This window comes from Brachionichthys hirsutus, chromosome 14 (assembly GCF_040956055.1).
Source record: "Brachionichthys hirsutus isolate HB-005 chromosome 14, CSIRO-AGI_Bhir_v1, whole genome shotgun sequence".
NCBI classification, from domain to species: domain Eukaryota; kingdom Metazoa; phylum Chordata; class Actinopteri; order Lophiiformes; family Brachionichthyidae; genus Brachionichthys; species Brachionichthys hirsutus.
The window spans coordinates 12,452,659-12,470,035 of NC_090910.1; the positions used below are offsets into that span (position 1 = coordinate 12,452,659).

The window sequence follows — 17,377 nt, forward strand, 5'->3', positions numbered from 1 at the left end:
GTCCTCCTGTCCAGATCTTTCAGGTCGCCTACATCATCATCAAGGCCGCCAACTCTCCTCGTCCAGGTGAGGTCGTCCGTCCGCCTCAACACGCTTCAAACGTTTCAGAGTCATCATCGGCGTCTGTCTGTCCGCCCGCCAGGTAACTGGATCCTGGAGCGCTCCCTGGACGGCGTGAACTTTGACCCCTGGCAGTACTACGCCCTCAGTAACTCTGAGTGCCTGGTGCGCTACAACATCACACCGAGACTCGGACCCCCGACCTACAAGAAAGACACAGAGGTCATCTGTACGTCGTACTACGCCAAGCTGGACCCGCTGGAGCACGGAGAGGTGGGTCCACCGGGCAGCCGGTCCAGACCCAAGGACTCCGGTCCAGACCCAAGGACTGACGCTCCATCTCTCCCTGACCTCCCAGATCCACACCTCTCTGATCAATGGCCGACCCGGAGCTGAAGATCTGACCTCTGAACTCCTGAACTTCACCTCGGCTCGTTACATCAGACTGAGGCTTCAGCGGATCAGAACTCTCAATGCCGACCTGATGACCCTGAGCGCCCGTGACCCCCGAGACATCGACCCCATCGTGACCCGGAGGGTGAGACAGGACTATTGGTTCCTGTCTATCAGTTCGGTATCTAATAATAATTTGTTTCATCAACAGTACTATTACTCCATCAAAGACATCTCTGTGGGCGGGATGTGCATCTGTTATGGCCACGCCCAGAGCTGCCCGCTGGACCCCGTTACTAAGGTAACGGCACACACTTTCCACCTGTTCACCTGGAAAGTGCTCAGACAGGTGAAGCAACTGTTTCCGTCTGTGCTTCAACAGAAGATGCAGTGTGTCTGTGAACACAACACCTGTGGCGAGAGCTGCAACGACTGTTGCCCCGGTTACCACCAGCAGCCATGGCAACCAGGAACCATCTCAGAGGGAAACACGTGTGAAAGTACGGAAGATAAAGTGTAAAAAAAAAATACGTGAACACATAAATATGTTTGTGTATTCGCAGAACACCTGCCTGCCTCTCACCTGTCTCTCTCTCACCTGTCTACCTCTCACCTGTCTGCTTGCCTCTCACCTGTCTGCCTCTCAGAGTGTAACTGCCACAACAAAGCCCTGAACTGTTTCTACAATCAGACCGTCGCTGATCTCTCTTTGAGTTTAAACACCAATGACGTACGAAATGGAGGCGGAGTCTGTATCGACTGTCAACAAAACACTTCTGGCATCAACTGTGAGACCTGCATCGCTGGATACTACAGACCTGCTGAGGTAGTGACAAATACTGCAAATAATACTACACAAATTACAACAAATCATAATCAGCCAATCACAGGTCTCATGTGTCGCCCTGACTTGTGTGTAGGTTTCTCCATATTCAGACTCTCCATGCGTCGAGTGTGAATGTGACACGAGAGGATCAAAGGTTTCAGTCTGTGCCAGAGACGACACACAACCAGGTCACTATCACACACAACCGGGTCACTATCGCACACAACCGGGTCACTATCGCACACAACCGGGTCACTATCGCACACAACCGGGTCACTATCGCACACAACCGGGTCACTATCGCACACAACCGGGTCACTATCGCACACAACCGGGTCACTATCGCACACAACCGGGTCACTATCGCACACAACCGGGTCACTATCGCACACAACCGGGTCACTATCGCACACAACCGGGTCACTATCGCACACAACCGGGTCACTATCGCACACAACCGGGTCACTATCGCACACAACCGGGTCACTATCGCACACAACCGGGTCACTATCGCACACAACCGGGTCACTATCGCACACAACCGGGTCACTATCGCACACAACCGGGTCACTATCACACACAACCAGGTCACTATCACACACAACCGGGTCACTATCACACACAACCGGGTCACCCTCTGCAGCAGAAATATAGTTGTATCATCATTCTAACGGTGTCTGTTGTGTGTCTGTTGTGCGTCTGTCGTGTGTCTGTTGTGCGTCCAGGTGTGTCTGCAGGTCAGTGTGTGTGTCGGGAGGGATTCACCGGTCGACGGTGCGATCGTTGTGCGTTTGGCTACAGAGACTTTCCTCTGTGTGCCCGGTGCGAGTGTGACCCATCTGGCAGCACCAACACGGACCCCTGCAGCCCCTGCACCTGCAAGGTGACACGGTAACATCGCCACACGGCGGACGCCGGGCTTCACCTGCGGGCCGGACTCACCTGTCCCCTCCCCCTCAGGCCGGCGTGATGGGAGCTCGCTGCGATCTGTGTAAACCCGGGTTCTACAACCTGCGGGAGAACGACCCGCTCGGCTGCAGCGGCTGCTTCTGCTTCGGTGTTTCCGACGTCTGCGAGAGCTCCGCCTGGTCCACGGCTCAGGTAGCACACCTGTGTGAACGGTGACACACACCTGTGCTGTCATTATGCATCCAATAATGACGTTTAAATATATATTTTGTAGCTGCTTCACGAAGACGCTTCGCTCCGACCCATTTCTTCCGTCCACGCTCCTCGCGTCGTCGATGGCAACGACCTCCCCATCCCTCGCAACGCCTCCTCTATTCACGCTCACCAAACGGTGCTGATGTGGGAGGCGCCTGAGAGTTTCCGTGGCAACAAGGTCAGTAACGGTGTCCCTCTTAGCCCAAGTCTCCAGTGTGTTTCTGACAGTCCTGCCTGTCCCCACGTCTGTCCCCAGCTGGTGTCTTACGGGGGCGTCCTGAACTACTCGGTGCTTTACGACGTCCCATTGGACAATGAAGACCATTCTCTCCCCGCCCACTCTGACATCATCATTGAAGTGAGACCCAAAAAGACGGATTTATCATCATAAACTACAATCATGGCATCTTTAAGAACTACATCTCTCACCTCCAGGGAAACAGCCGCGTTCTCCAACTCTCGCCTCCTCGCCTCCTCTCCCTCTCTCCGCTGGCCGAGCGATTGGTTGCCGTGACGATAGCCGAGGGACATTTCCTGGACGATGAGACCGGCAGCCTCGTTGCCCGTGACGACCTGCTGTTGGTCCTCGCTGACGTGACGTCGCTAAGAGTCAGAGTTCACTTGAACGCCTCTGCTGACGGGCCAATCAGGTGAGACCAGAGTAATCTGATTACAAACGACGACAGGAAACGACTCTCTGACCCGTCTGTCTCTCAGTCTCAGTTCCGTCTCTCTGGACGTCGCCGAGTCCAGCTCAGGAGCCGGCGCTCAGGCGGTCGCCGTGGAGACGTGCGAGTGTCCGTGGGGTTACAGCGGCACGTCGTGTGAGGTCAGTACTGCAGTACTCATTGTACGGTGAGTACATTTAGGCCAGGTAGTACCGGTAGATACCGAGGGTAACTTCCGCCTGCGTACTTTCAGACGTGCCTCCCAGGTTTCTACAGGGTGGGCGGAGCTTTGTTCGGCGGTAACTGCATGCGGTGTGAATGTAACGACCACGCCCCCGAGTGCGACATCGACGGGAACTGTCTGGTGAGTTCTGACGAACGTGATCAATAAAATGAGGGATCGATCAGAAATAGGGAACTGAACCAACGCCCGTCTGCCTCTCAGGATTGTACCCATAACACCACCGGTCCTCACTGTGGTCAGTGTCTTCCTGGTTTCTATGGCAACACCACAGAGGGGACCGCAGACGACTGTCGCCCGTGTCCGTGTCCTCTGACGGAGCCGTCCAACAGGTTCAAACCAAAAAAACTTTATTATTCTGAAACGATTTGTGACTCTAAAAAACTTTATTGATGTGAGATCTGACGCTGTGTTCAGTTTCAGCCCCACCTGTGTGCTGGAGGCGTCGGGCCAGGTGTCATGTGACCAGTGTCGGGAGGGGCACACAGGAAGTAACTGTGAGAGGTGAGGATGACCAACAGACGGATCCACCTGTCCGGAGCAGCGAGCTCGCCGTGACACCCGCCTCTCCGTGCCTCCAGGTGTGCCAATGGTTTCTATGGCGAACCACAGGTAGTAGGCGGGGCCTGCGTCCGCTGCGAGTGTAACGGTAACGTGAACGTCAGCGAGGCGGGGCATTGTGACGTCGTCACCGGGGAGTGTCTCCTTTGCCTCGGCAACACTGCTGGGAAACACTGCGAGGTCTGTCGGACTGGTTGCTATGGAGACGCTGTGCACGCCAAGGACTGTCGGGGTAAGACGCAACACTCGCATCTGATTTGACATCACGGGTAAGGGCGGGGCTCTCTCAACTCAACAGGAAGTTCAACCGGTTCAGGAGTTAATCTGAGAGAGGGGCGGGGCTAGGGTTCGGGTCACACCCACAGCAGCAGGAATGTTGATCCAGATTAGACTCGACCTCTCACCCCGTGACTGTGTGTGGGCGTGTCCCTCTCCTCTCAGAGTGCGGCTGCGATGTCAGCGGCAGCGGCTCCAGCCTGTGTGATGTCACCACAGGTCAGTGTTTGTGCAGGGACAACGTGACGGGACGCACCTGCGACCGCTGCCAGGTGAGGCCTGCGGTCAAAGCGAGCCGCTTCTCGCTTTGTGGGAAAAACTAAACTAAACTCTACCGGACTTTGTTTTATTTCGTTTTTTCAGCCGGGCTTTTTCGGGCTGCAGAGCGGTCAAGGCTGTCGGGCCTGCAACTGCAACCAATCAGGATCTCTCTCTGAGACATGTGATGAGGAGGGGCGGTGCCAGTGCGTGGAGGGCGTGTCTGGGTTTTCGTGTGACCGCTGTAGCCATGGTTACTACAGTCTGGATGCCAACGGCTGCACAGGTAGTAAAACAGAGAAGCCTTAATTTGATTGGCTGGCTCTCTGGACTCTGATTGGCTGTGATTGGTCCAATCAGCATGCAGCTGTGATCACACGGGAGGGAACTGTGACCCGGCGAGTGGTGAGTGCGTCTGCCCTGCCCACACAGAGGGAGATACCTGCGACAGGTGTGAGACAGGCTACTGGGGGCGTGACCCCAAAACAGGCTGTAAGGTGTGTACAAATACACACAATCACACACTAATGTGTACAAATACACACAATCGCACGCTGATGTGTACAAATACACACAATCACACACTAATGTGTACAAATACACACAATCGCACGCTGATGTGTACAAATACACACAATCACACACTAATGTGTACAAATACACACAATCACTAGCTGACGTGTACAAATACACACAATCGCACGCTGATGTGTACAAATACACACAATCGCACGCTGATGTGTACAAATACACACAATCGCACGCTGATGTGTACAAATACACACAATCGCACGCTGATGTGTACAAATACACACAATCACGCACTAATGTGTACAAATACACACAAACGCACACTAATGTGTACAAATACACATAATCACACAGTAGTGTACAAATACACACAATCGCACGCTGATGTGTACAAATACACACAATCACTAGCTGATGTGTACAAATACACACAATCACACACTAATGTGTACAAATACACACAATCACTAGCTGACGTGTACAAATACACACAATCGCACGCTGATGTGTACAAATACACACAATCGCACGCTGATGTGTACAAATACACACAATCGCACACTGATGTGTACAAATACACACAAACGCACGCTGATGTGTACAAATACACACAATCGCACGCTGATGTGTACAAATACACACAATCACTAGCTGATGTGTACAAATACACACAATCGCACGCTGATGTGTACAAATACACACAATCGCACACTGATGTGTACAAATACACACAAACGCACGCTGATGTGTACAAATACACACAATCGCACGCTGATGTGTACATAATACACACAATCACTAGCTGATGTGTACAAATACACACAATCGCACGCTGATGTGTACAAATACACACAATCGCACGCTGATGTGTACAAATACACACAATCGCACACTGATGTGTACAAATACACACTGAGTCTAACAGCCTGGTTCATTTGCAGCCGTGCAACTGCAGTGACGCCGGAAGCTCCTCCCTTCAGTGTGATCTAACCAATGGGCAGTGTCCATGTCGGGGGGGGTTCTCCGGTCAGTCATGTGACCGGTGCGCCCCTGGTTACGTTGGTTACCCAGCATGCTCAGCGTGCGGCTGTGACACGGCCGGAACAGACGAGAAATTCTGCAACACAACGCTGCAGGTGTGCGACTGTCCACGGAGCGGCGAGTGTGTGTGCAAGGTACGATGACACACACGTGGATGTAGGCGGGGCCTAATGCGTGACTTAAATACTCAACTGGGTCGTAGGTGGGCGTGTCGGGCCGCCGCTGTGAGGAGTGCGTCTCCGGTTGGTTCGGCCTGTCGTCTGAGAACCCGAACGGCTGCTCGCCGTGCTTCTGTTCGGGACTCAGCGCCGACTGCGAGGAGCAGGGAGGACTCTACCGAGTACCCGTGAGTACAAGTACACCACAGATGTACATGTTAGCTGTTCCATCGTACTGACAATCAAAAGAAAGAGGAGTGGCGTCGAGCACAGAGCGTTTCGCTGACAATGACAAAACAAACGCCCCCTCTCTGTAGATCACCGTGGCTGACTCCGCCCCCCTGCTACCAGTGGTCAGTCAGTCAAACCTGCAGGGTGTAGTTTCAGGGGTCTACCAGCAGGGCGGCGACATGCTGCTGGACACCAGACAGCTCAACATCAGCCGGCTGGCCGGGCCGCTCTACTGGAGGCTGCCCCCCCAGTTCCAAGGTCGCCAGGTAAAGGTCGTTGTTGACTAGCGGGAGTATTCGTCGTGTACCCCGTTGTGTACTTCACTGCGTACTTTATCGCACAGCTTCTGGCCTACGGCGGCCTCCTGTCCTACGTCATCACCTTTTACGCGGAGGACGGCTCAGGGCTGTCCAATCAGGAGCCTCAAGTCGTCGTGAGGGGCGGGACCCTGAGGAAGCTGGTGATATACACAGACGTGGTTGCCCCAGGCAACGGCATCGCGACGCAGCATGACGTTAGCATGACAGAGGTACAGCAGCAGGGCATTGTGGGAGAGCGGAGCAGCGTGGCGTGGAATTTATCGCGTTTCTGCGTCGCAGCACAAATGGAAGTACTTTAACTCCGTGTCGGAGAAGCCGGTGAGTCACGGCGACTTCCTGTCCGTCCTCGGGGACATCGAGTACGTCATCGTCAAGGCGTCCTACGGGACCAGACTGCAGCAGAGCAGGTAAGATCACAGGACGTCTGCGGAGGGGGCGGGGCCCAAGGGCTTCAGGATGATGTTCCCTTCATCCAGGATCTCCAACATCACCATGGAGACGGCAGTGGAGTTCGAGGAGCAGTCAGAGGTCACTGGGGGAGGGGCCAGATTGATTGAGTCCTGCATTTGTCCACCTGGATATGCCGGATTGTCCTGTCAGGTAACGACACCTGTCTCTCTGACCCGTCTCTCTCTGACCCGTCTCTCTGACCCGTCTCTCTCCCTCTGACCCGTCTCTCTGACCCGTCTCTCTCTGACCCGTCTCTCTCTCTGACCCGTCTCTCTGACCCGTCTCTCTCTCTGACCCGTCTCTCTCTGACCCGTCTCTCTCTCTGACCCGTCTGTCTCCGACCCGTCTCTCTGACCCGTCTCTCTGACCCGTCTCTCTCTCTGACTCGTCTCTCTCTCTGACCCGTCTCTCTCCGACCCGTCTCTCTGACCCGTCTCTCTCTCTGACCCGTCTCTCTCCGACCCGTCTCTCTGACCCGTCTCTCTCTCTGACTCGTCTCTCTCTCTGACCCGTCTCTCGCTGACCGTCTCTCTCTCTGACTCGTCTCTCTCTCTCTGACCTGTCTCTCTCTCTTTGACCCGTCTACCTGCAGGAGTGCGCTCCTGGATTTTCCCGCCAGCCTTTGTCTGGTTTGTCGTCTCGGAACCAGAAGTCGCTGTTTGTGCGTCCGTGTGTTCGATGTCGCTGCAGCAACCACAGCGAGCGCTGCGACGCGGAGACCGGAGAATGTCAGGTAGCACGCTAGCAGACGCACGCTAGCAGACGCACGCTAACACATGCTAACTTTAAAACAAGCCGGTTAAATGAAGGCTTCGTTTCTGGACAGGGGTGTCGGCATAACACCGGTGGGCGGAGCTGCTCGCGATGTGCCCCGGGGTATTATGGGAACGTCAGCGGCTCAGCCAACGACTGCTCGCCGTGTGCCTGCCCCCTGCAGGAGAACAGGTAACCTTCTGATCAGCAGAACGATTGATCACACGTTGTGGAGGTCGCACCTGAGTTTACACCTGAGTGTGCACCTGAGCTTACACCTGAACTTACACCTGAGTTTACCTGAGCTCTGTGCAGTTTCAGCGCCACCTGTGTGTCGGAGGGGCCGTCGGGTGACTTCCGCTGCACCGCCTGTCAGACGGGATACGGGGGGAGATACTGTGAGAGGTACGGGAATCAAACGCCCTTCTGACGGTGGCCATGACAGGAAGTGACATCACGCTGACTGTGCGCTACCTTCTTGCAGGTGCTCTGTTGGTTACTACGGTAACCCCTCCCTGCCCGGCGGCGCGTGTTCGCGCTGCAGCTGCAGCGAGTGGGGCTCGTTGCACCTGCTGTGTGAGCCGCCGACTGGACAGTGTGAGTGCAAGGCCGGGGTCAAAGGTCAGTCATGTGACCAGTGTGACGAGAGGCACGTCCTGCAGGGAGGAGAGTGTGTGTGTGAGTAGAGGTCACACACACACACACACACACACACGGCCCTATTCACATTGTGCTAAAGCTTACGTGTGTGTGTGTGTGTGTGTGTTTGCATGTCCAGCGTGTGACGACGAGTGCGCTGGCGTTCTATTGGACGACCTGGAAAAAATAAACAACAACTTCCTGTCTATCAACAAGACTGCCGTTGCCATGGCACCGTACCGCCAACTCGTTTCACTGGAGAACGACACCAGAGACATCCAGGTAAACACGCATAAATGGTTTTTGGCTGTATGACACCGCCCCCTGGTGGTGTGGAGGTGAACTTAAGCATAAAGTAACACGTCACTTCCTTTGTGTTTGCATAGGCGGGACTTTCAGCAAAGACCTCCGCTGCTCTGCGTCTGTCCAGCGTGGAAGACGAGCTAAATTATTTGACCTCTGACCTCGGGGCGGTGCTGGAGCAGGTATCCGTGATTCATCTTGTTCTCATTACTCTTATTGTTAATATTCAGCTGACCAATCCGTCTGATTGGCTAGGTCCAACATCTGGCTAATAACCTGGAGAAAGTGGGCGTGTCCACCAATGACAGCCTCTCACAGGGCGCACTGCTGCTGAAGAACATCGCCATCCTTCAAGACAACATCAAAGGTAAACAACAACAACAACAACAGCGTTACGAGTGGCGTGGTGAGCAGGAGGGGAGGAGCTGATCTCTGAAATCTGATTGGTTCAGTGCTTCAGGGGGCGTCGCTGCAACTGAACCAGACCACAGAGGAAGAGCTCAGTCCAGCCAATCAAACGCATCTACTGGAGGAGGTGGAGTCCATGCTGGAAACCATCAAAGCTGTCAACCACACAGCTGCCAGTGCTGCAGCCAATCAGGAGCGCCGGTGCGTTCTGAGTGTTTCATAATTTATTCATTTTTAAATGTAGCGTTTCACTGATCTCTCTCTCTCTCTCTCTCTGCAGTCTTACAGAGTCTCTCATCCACTCCCTGCAGAGTGACCTCCTGTCCAGCAGTGTGGCGGTTGATGACAAGCTCCGCCCCCTTTCCATGTCACTCACTGTTGGCATGGAAACGCTCCAACAGATGAATACAAAGCTGAGCGATGCTTCACAACAAAACACAGAAACACAGAGTTTGCTGGAGGCTGCACACACTCAGCTGGAACGCTACCAGGTAAACACACACACCTGCAACCAGGTAAACACACACACACACACCTGCAACCAGGTAAACACACACACACCTGCAACCAGGTAAACACACACACACACACCTGCAACCAGGTAAACACACACACACCTGCAACCAGGTAAACACACACACACCTAAAACCAGGTAAACACACACACACACCTACAACCAGGTAAACACACACACACACCTACAACCAGGTAAACACACACACACACCTAAAACCAGGTAAACACACACACACCTAAAACCAGGTAAACACACACACCTAAAACCAGGTAAACACACACACACCTAAAACCAGGTAAACACACACACACACCTGCAACCAGGTAAACACACACACACCTAAAACCAGGTAAACACACACACACACCTACAACCAGGTAAACACACACCTGCAACCAGGTAAACACACACACACCTGTAACCAGGTAGACACACTCAGACTCAGCCACACCTGATGTCCAGCACTTCAGAACTGGACTGTTATTGATTGATAATGTTTCTTCACCTCCTCTGCTTCAGTCTCTCCATCAGAACGTCAGCGTGGCGTTAGCGGTTAGCGGTGGACAGGTGGAGGACGGTCAGCTGCTGCTGGACGACACCGTCAGCCCCACGGAGGAGCTAACGAACGCCTCGGCAGTAAGACCCACGGCATCGATACAAGCGATCGGTCCGAGCGATCATTACGATTGTTACCGCTGACGTGTCCCTGCAGCAGGTGGAGGTGTTCAGCGGGGAGCTGGACCAGTTGCGCCCCCTGCTGAGGAAACGGGTAGACGCTTTGGTTGTTGGACTGAAGATGACGGACGCACTGGAAAATGTTTACCGTGCGGAAAGCCACGCCCATCTGCTGCATAGCCACGCCCACTCTCTGCACAGGTAGGTGTGTTTTTGTGTGTGCGTGTGCGCCCTCTCACACACAGCTCTGACTCTGCTTTTCGCCTAGCGCTTTGTCGTCGGTGTGGAACGTGACTCAGAACGGAAGTCGATTGGTTCAGTTCGACAGTGACATCATAGATCTAATCGGCTCCGCCCACATCTCCTCCTCACTCGCTCTCAACCTGGTAAAGGTTTAACTGTGTCTGATTGGCCGAGGCAGAGTATGACATCACATGTTGATGATCCTATGCATGTGTAACCTGTGTGTCTCAGACTGTCCAATCAGAGCAGTCGCTGTCAGAGGAGGGCGGAGCCAACCTGAACATCAGCACTGCTGTTTTAAAAGAGAGTCGACAGATGAACGAGACAGCTGAAGGTCTGCTTGTTTTTGCTCATGCCATATTTAAACATATTGAATTCATCATTAGCCAGTTACCATGGTAACCGTAATCATTATCAGTCTGAGGATTTAGGCGAGGAAGTCAAACAAACAGTAAAGTTTGCCTGTCTCTCTGTCGTCCAGACCTCGAGCTAAATGTATCCATGGTAACCACCAGACTGGGCGTGGTCAGAGAGCATGTCCACAACGTCAGCCTCCTCCTCCCTGAGCCAATCAGAGCGCTGCAGAGCCTCTCTGGCGGTGAGACCCGCACCGTGCTACTCCATCAACGGGAGGATCCGCCGAGGCATTCCTGTTTGTTCTCCTTCAGGTTCCTCCGTCCAGCTGCAGGAGGCGCAGCTCCAGACCGCAGCGGCGGGCGCCAGCCTGCAGGAGGCGCTGCAGCGACTGCGCAGACTCAGACAGCAGCTGCAGGATTCTTCTTCTGTGGTGGACGATGCTGACAGCGCGGCGCGGGAGACCAACCAGCTGGCGACTCACACACACACTGCAGGTTGGTCGGCAGCGCACGTTCATAAAGCGAAAGAACGAAATCAGCGACAGAAGACGAGACAACGCTTCCTGTGTGTCCAGCCAATGAGGCGCGTCGCAAGCTGGAGGAGGCGGAGCATCGTGCAGAGCGGCTCACGGACCGGATAAAGCCGCTGAGCATGCTGGGAGAAACGCTGGGCAGGAATCTGTCTGACGTCAGAGAGCTGATCGATCAGGCCAGAAGACAGGCGGCCTCGGTACACAAACACACAGTCAGAAACACACAATCAGAAACACACAGTCAGAAAGACACAATCAGAAACACAGTCAGAAACACACAGTCAGAAACACAGTCAGAAACACAGTCAGAAACACACAGTCAGAAAGACACAGTCAGAAACACACAGTCAGAAACACACAGTCAGAAAGACACAGTCAGAAACACACAGTCAGAAAGACACAATCAGAAACACAGTCAGAAACACACAATCAGAAACACAGTCAGAAAGACACAGTCAGAAATACACAGTCAGAAACACACAATCAGAAAGACACAGTCAGAAACACATAGTCAGAAAGACAGTCAGAAAGACACAGTCAGAAACACACACCGCCGTACAGAGACGCCGCGCCGACGCTGACTGATGATGTCATCAGATTAAGGTGGCGGTGCAGGCGGACAGGAACTGCGTTCGGTCCTACAGACCACAGGTGGAGTCCAGTAACTTCAACACGCTGAGCCTCGTCCTGAAGACGTCCAGCCGGGACAACCTGCTCTTCTACCTGGGCAGCAACAGCACGGTACCGGCAGCAGCACACGCACGCACACACACACACACACACACACACCTGCATCTGCAACCAGGTAAACACAAACACACCTGCACACGCACACACACACTCACACTCACGACTGTCTGTCTGAGCTCAGGTGGACTTCCTGGCTGTAGAGATGCATGATGGGAAGGTGTCCCTGCTCTGGGACGTGGGTTCTGGCAGCACCAGGCTGGAGTTCCCTGGACTGGACATCACCAACAACAGATGGACCAGAATCAACGCCACACGGTAGATACGCACCTGAACAGGTGTTCGCTGTGATGACATCATCATGGACCGCGTCATGTGACGTTTGCAGGTTCGGGAGCCACACCTCCCTGTCGGTCCATCAGCCTGAATCAGAGGCGGGTCCGTTAGCCGCCGTAACGGCGGTGACATCAGGACCGGCCCGTGTCCTGGACATCGACAGGAACTCTGTGATCCACATCGGCGGGCTGGGCGCTCACACCCAGGTGACACACACACACATCAGTTGTGCAGGTGTGTGTGTGTGCGTGCGCCAACAGGCGGTAACGCTCCGTGTGTGTGTGACGTCAGAGCCCGGCGGCGCTGCGGGCCGCCACCTTCCGGGGCTGCCTCGGCGAAGCGGCGCTCAACGAGAGGAACATCGGACTGTGGAACTACGACCGGAGGGAGGGGGCGTGTGGGGGCTGCTTCAGCAGGTGAGCAGCCAATCAGCCGTGCAGCTCGAGTCATGTGACCCGGGCTGATGGGCTCCTCCTACCTGTCCGTCCCTCAGCCCCCAGGCGGAGGAGACGTCCTTCCACTTCGATGGATCTGGACTGTCATTGGTTCAGAAGTCTCTGCGGGCGACCTCCACCTCCATCGTGCTGCTGTTTAAAACGCTGTCGCCGGGCGGATTACTGCTCTACCTGGCCTCCAACAACACCGTACGACACGATCGCTCAGTCGCCTACCAGGGACCGGCGCGCGCGTGACGTCACTTCCTGTGTCTCGCAGAGAGACTTCCTGTCCATGGAGTTGGTGGAGGGGCGCATTCGTCTAACCTTTGACCTTGGCTCCGGCGCCCTGATCCTGACCTCAAGCAGGAAGTACAACTCCGGCGTCTGGTACAAGATTACTCTGCAGAGGAACAAACGCAAAGGTACTACTACTCGTACGAGTACTGCTACTGCAGAATTAGGTAGTAATGATACTGTCCTTGCTGCTACTTGCTGCTGTGTCTCCAGGTTACCTGTCCATCATGGCAGCCGACCAACCATCAGTGAAGGAGGTCTTGGAGGCGGAGTCTCCCGGAACAGCCTCTGACCTGAACCGCTCCGACCTCGACCCGATCTACATCGGAGGACTTCCCGCCTCTCGACCAATCAGGTGAGTCTCCAGGTCAGAGCCCAGTGATGTCACAGGTCCCGTCTGACTGTTTTGTCGTTGTGGTTGCTAGGCGACAGGTGGTCTCCAGGTCATATGTGGGCTGCATAAAGAACGTAGAGATCGCTCGGTCCAACTTTGACCTGCTGAGAGACGCATTCGGGGTCCGGAAGGGTTGCGTGCTCGAGGTGATTCACGCACGCGCACGTGCACGCACACGCCGGCATGGATTCACTACCTCTGTGATCAATCAATAATCAATAACCTTCACTGATCACACGCTACCCGTCCCAGGCGGTCCGGAGCGTGTCGGTGTTTGCAGGAGGCTTTGTACAGATTGCTCCTCAATCCCTTGGTCAGGAGGCGGAGCTTCTCTTTTCGTTCTCCACCAACAACCAATCAGGAGTCCTCTTGGCTGCCCTCAGCGGTGACCAGGTGAACTCAGACAGACTCACCTGTGCATGGCGGCTCGTCGTCATCGTGTAACGGCCTTTTCTGTGCACGCGCAGCGCTTCCTGTCTGTCCACCTGATCTCAGGCGCGGTGGAGGCGGAACTTGGTGAAGTGGGCGGGGCTACTCGAACATTGACGGTGATAAAACCTCGTGAAGGATCCTTCAGCGATGGAAAAAAACACTCTGTAATACTCACCATCAACAGGAAGTAGGTGTCGCCATGGCGACAGACATCGGCCTCGCCTGTCTCACCTGGCTGATGAATTAACCTGTCTCTCTCTCAGGTCGATGTCTGTGCAGGTGGATGAGCAGCACAGGAAGTCTGCTTTTCTGTTGCCGGGCGGATTTGCCGCTTTATCGCCAGCCTCTTTCTTCATTGGTGGACTGCCATCACGGGAGGGATCTCGTCTGCCAATCAGATTACAGAATGTGTCCAGATCGTTCAGGGGCTGCGTCCAACACCTGGTGGTGGGAGGAGCGTAAGTCCTGCCCCACACGCATATATTACTGACCACAAATTATTGATAAACTCTTTCGATTGGCTGCTTCCTTCAGGCTTGTCGACCTATCAAGAGCTATTCGATATGAAGGGGTGGAGCTCGACAGCTGCCTTTTGGAGGAGCGAGTTGGTGGGGCGGTGCTTCCCGATGACCAGGATTTAGATCCAACCCATGACCCCGCCCACTTACCTTTGGTGCCACCCACACACCTGAGTGCCCTGACGCCAGGGTCGCTAACGGTAACCTTCCATTCCTTTGTAATCGCTCACAGTTGCTCTTCCGTCTCATCTATCGGACACTGATTATCGATTATTGATCTGCGTGTAACGCAGTGCGTGTCAGACACGGAGCCCACCTTCCTGCCGTCAGCGGCGCAGTTCGGTTTGTCCAAACATAGTCACATGACCTTCGTCATCAGCCCCAACACCGTCAGAAGAAGGTGCGTCTCCACGCCGATGGGGGTTTAAGCCAGGTGTGGGCGGAGCTACATGGAACATACCTGACGTGTCGTGTGTCGACTCCCGCCCAGCTTGTCGGTGAAGCTGTCGCTTCGGAGCCGAGCTCTGGACGGGATGATCCTCCTCCTGTCCGACGCCAAGCAGATGGACTTCACCGTCCTCAGACTCATGGGCGGGAAGCTGATGATGTCAGCCGACCTGGGGAAAGGCCCCGCCTCCGTCACCTCGTCTGTCGCCGTGAACGACGGAGAGTGGCACGCCGTGAGTCCTGCGTCACGGCCCGACTCTGGCGCCGAGGGTGGCGGACTCAGACCGACCGCGTGCTTCCGTTTGTCCCAGGTGAGCTGTGAGCTCGGCCGCCGGTCGCTGGCACTGGCGGTTGACGGTTCCCCTCCCGACCGCGCGCCGGTCAAAGGAAACCAGCTGGACATCGACGACACGCTCTACGTGGGAGGCCTGCCGCACGCCCGCGCCAGCAGAAGGATCAACGTAGGCTTCCCTGCCTCTGATTGGCTCAGCAGTGAGTCATGTGGTCACCTGCGCCGCTCTTCTCTCCAGGTCAGCAGTTTTCCAGGCTGCGTTCGTTCCGTCAGCGTCAACGGAGCGGCGCTGGACCTGTCCAAGCCGGCCTCGCGGCACCACGTGACTTCCTGTTTCACCAACGACCAGGCAGGAAGTTACCACAACGGCAGCGGATACGCCGTCCTCAGTGAGTGGCGTGCGAATCAAGCTCCGGCAGCAACGATCAGAGTACTAACCGCGGCGTCTGTTCAGTGCGCGACGGCTACAAGGTCGGCTCCGACGTGTCCGTGTCCCTGGAGTTCCGAACGAGCCAATCAGAAGGAGTGATTCTGGGAATCAGCAGCGCTAAAGTTGACGCCATTGGATTGGAGATGATCAACGGACAGGTGAGTAGAGAGCAACTCCAACGTGCTAGCTGCTAGCTGCTAGCTGCCGCTAGCTGCCACTAGCCGCTACAGCACCTCATTCGAGCATCACACCGACGGCCATTTTTCTTACAGGCGGTGTTCAACGTGAATAACGGGGCGGGGCGAGTGTCGGTGCGTTCGATTGGTCAGATGCTGTGCGATGGACGGTGGCACCGCCTCCTGGCCAGAAAAACCAAACACATCCTGACAATGAGCGTAGATGGGCGGAGTTACGCCACACCGAACCCGTACCCACAGTCCACCTCTGCTGAGACCAACAACCCCGTTTACCTGGGGGGCTATCCAGGTGAGCAACAACGCCCCCGTCTGTATGACATGTGTATTTCTGCCTGACGTTGACCTGTCGACCTTCACCTGTCTCTCTCCCCGCTCAGCCGGTGTTAAGCAGAACTGCCTGTCGACCAGCTCCAGGTTCAGAGGGTGTCTGAGGAATCTGCAGCTCATTAAGTCTCACCTGAGAGACTTTTTGGACCTCAGCTCCGCCCACACCATGTCAGGCGTCGTTCCTAATTCCTGTCCTGTCGCCTAGCAATGTCCAGACCGGCTGTGATTGGTCCACAGATCAGATGGAAACTTTCAGAGGCTAACGGTTGTTAAAACATTCCATTCTTCGTTTGCAACATTGATCTTTATCTGAATCAATAAATATCACATTTTAAAAAAACGATTGTTTCAGAATTAATCTGAGAATTCAATGAGTTTTTACCATCCCAGAATGCATTGCTCCTCTTCAGAGGTACACAATTCACACTGTTCCAATAAAAACACTTGCTGTCATCAATATGTGATCAATAAGAAGCATTTCACATGAAGACTTTTAAGGTAAAACAATTGATCATAACAAGCTGAACAATGCTAGTTTGACTAGCTAACTTCCTGGTGACAACAGGAAGTTAATCACGGCACGTCTTGACTCACCACGAAGCGCCTCGGTTCACGCGCCGCATCATCGCGTGACGTCATGTGATGTCAGAGTTACCGATCGATCATCCTCCACAGCGCCACCGTCAGGCCAGAACTATCAAAGCTGTATTAAAAGTGATGACCACATAACTCCGCCTCCCAACGCAGCATCGCTAATAAAGAAAGTCAACATTCTCCTTTTGACAGAGACAAGGTCGAGTTATTTGGTTCATTATTTATTTGCGGTTAGTGGGCAAAGATATTTCCATGTTTGATTTAGTCATAAAGAGAAAAAACAGGATTTATGGAATATGACACCAGGGGGCGTGGTCAGGCTAATCTAAAACCAGTGGCTGTGATTCTATCATGTCCTGGGGTGACTACAGTCTGTAATATGACAC

The 17,377-nt window shown here is 54.3% G+C and overlaps 1 protein-coding gene across 1 annotated transcript in view; it reads left to right on the forward strand.

Annotated features, from left to right (window-relative positions):
- Positions 1-16,602, forward strand: part of lama1 (laminin, alpha 1) — a 16,771-nt gene extending 169 nt beyond the window's left edge. The window contains exons 2-62 of the mRNA XM_068748296.1: positions 15-66; positions 143-333; positions 419-598; positions 665-754; positions 836-953; positions 1,101-1,279; positions 1,374-1,467; positions 2,005-2,162; positions 2,240-2,380; positions 2,463-2,621; positions 2,700-2,801; positions 2,879-3,093; positions 3,161-3,272; positions 3,365-3,475; positions 3,557-3,684; positions 3,770-3,856; positions 3,934-4,145; positions 4,355-4,461; positions 4,553-4,733; positions 4,808-4,944; positions 5,920-6,153; positions 6,222-6,365; positions 6,495-6,674; positions 6,752-6,937; positions 7,008-7,135; positions 7,205-7,328; positions 7,771-7,911; positions 8,005-8,123; positions 8,247-8,336; positions 8,416-8,609; positions 8,710-8,852; positions 8,957-9,055; positions 9,129-9,240; positions 9,326-9,482; positions 9,562-9,772; positions 10,319-10,435; positions 10,512-10,675; positions 10,743-10,860; positions 10,949-11,051; positions 11,199-11,315; positions 11,386-11,568; positions 11,649-11,803; positions 12,204-12,347; positions 12,478-12,611; positions 12,682-12,835; positions 12,921-13,045; positions 13,123-13,273; positions 13,344-13,488; positions 13,574-13,715; positions 13,786-13,900; positions 14,007-14,147; positions 14,222-14,373; positions 14,450-14,644; positions 14,721-14,904; positions 14,998-15,104; positions 15,195-15,384; positions 15,463-15,612; positions 15,682-15,832; positions 15,898-16,031; positions 16,146-16,359; positions 16,448-16,602. Coding sequence (XP_068604397.1) covers positions 15-66; positions 143-333; positions 419-598; positions 665-754; positions 836-953; positions 1,101-1,279; positions 1,374-1,467; positions 2,005-2,162; positions 2,240-2,380; positions 2,463-2,621; positions 2,700-2,801; positions 2,879-3,093; positions 3,161-3,272; positions 3,365-3,475; positions 3,557-3,684; positions 3,770-3,856; positions 3,934-4,145; positions 4,355-4,461; positions 4,553-4,733; positions 4,808-4,944; positions 5,920-6,153; positions 6,222-6,365; positions 6,495-6,674; positions 6,752-6,937; positions 7,008-7,135; positions 7,205-7,328; positions 7,771-7,911; positions 8,005-8,123; positions 8,247-8,336; positions 8,416-8,609; positions 8,710-8,852; positions 8,957-9,055; positions 9,129-9,240; positions 9,326-9,482; positions 9,562-9,772; positions 10,319-10,435; positions 10,512-10,675; positions 10,743-10,860; positions 10,949-11,051; positions 11,199-11,315; positions 11,386-11,568; positions 11,649-11,803; positions 12,204-12,347; positions 12,478-12,611; positions 12,682-12,835; positions 12,921-13,045; positions 13,123-13,273; positions 13,344-13,488; positions 13,574-13,715; positions 13,786-13,900; positions 14,007-14,147; positions 14,222-14,373; positions 14,450-14,644; positions 14,721-14,904; positions 14,998-15,104; positions 15,195-15,384; positions 15,463-15,612; positions 15,682-15,832; positions 15,898-16,031; positions 16,146-16,359; positions 16,448-16,602 — 8,856 coding nt within the window. The remainder of the gene's footprint in view (positions 1-14; positions 67-142; positions 334-418; positions 599-664; positions 755-835; positions 954-1,100; positions 1,280-1,373; positions 1,468-2,004; positions 2,163-2,239; positions 2,381-2,462; positions 2,622-2,699; positions 2,802-2,878; positions 3,094-3,160; positions 3,273-3,364; positions 3,476-3,556; positions 3,685-3,769; positions 3,857-3,933; positions 4,146-4,354; positions 4,462-4,552; positions 4,734-4,807; positions 4,945-5,919; positions 6,154-6,221; positions 6,366-6,494; positions 6,675-6,751; positions 6,938-7,007; positions 7,136-7,204; positions 7,329-7,770; positions 7,912-8,004; positions 8,124-8,246; positions 8,337-8,415; positions 8,610-8,709; positions 8,853-8,956; positions 9,056-9,128; positions 9,241-9,325; positions 9,483-9,561; positions 9,773-10,318; positions 10,436-10,511; positions 10,676-10,742; positions 10,861-10,948; positions 11,052-11,198; positions 11,316-11,385; positions 11,569-11,648; positions 11,804-12,203; positions 12,348-12,477; positions 12,612-12,681; positions 12,836-12,920; positions 13,046-13,122; positions 13,274-13,343; positions 13,489-13,573; positions 13,716-13,785; positions 13,901-14,006; positions 14,148-14,221; positions 14,374-14,449; positions 14,645-14,720; positions 14,905-14,997; positions 15,105-15,194; positions 15,385-15,462; positions 15,613-15,681; positions 15,833-15,897; positions 16,032-16,145; positions 16,360-16,447) is intronic.
- The last annotated feature ends 775 nt before the right edge of the window (positions 16,603-17,377 follow it).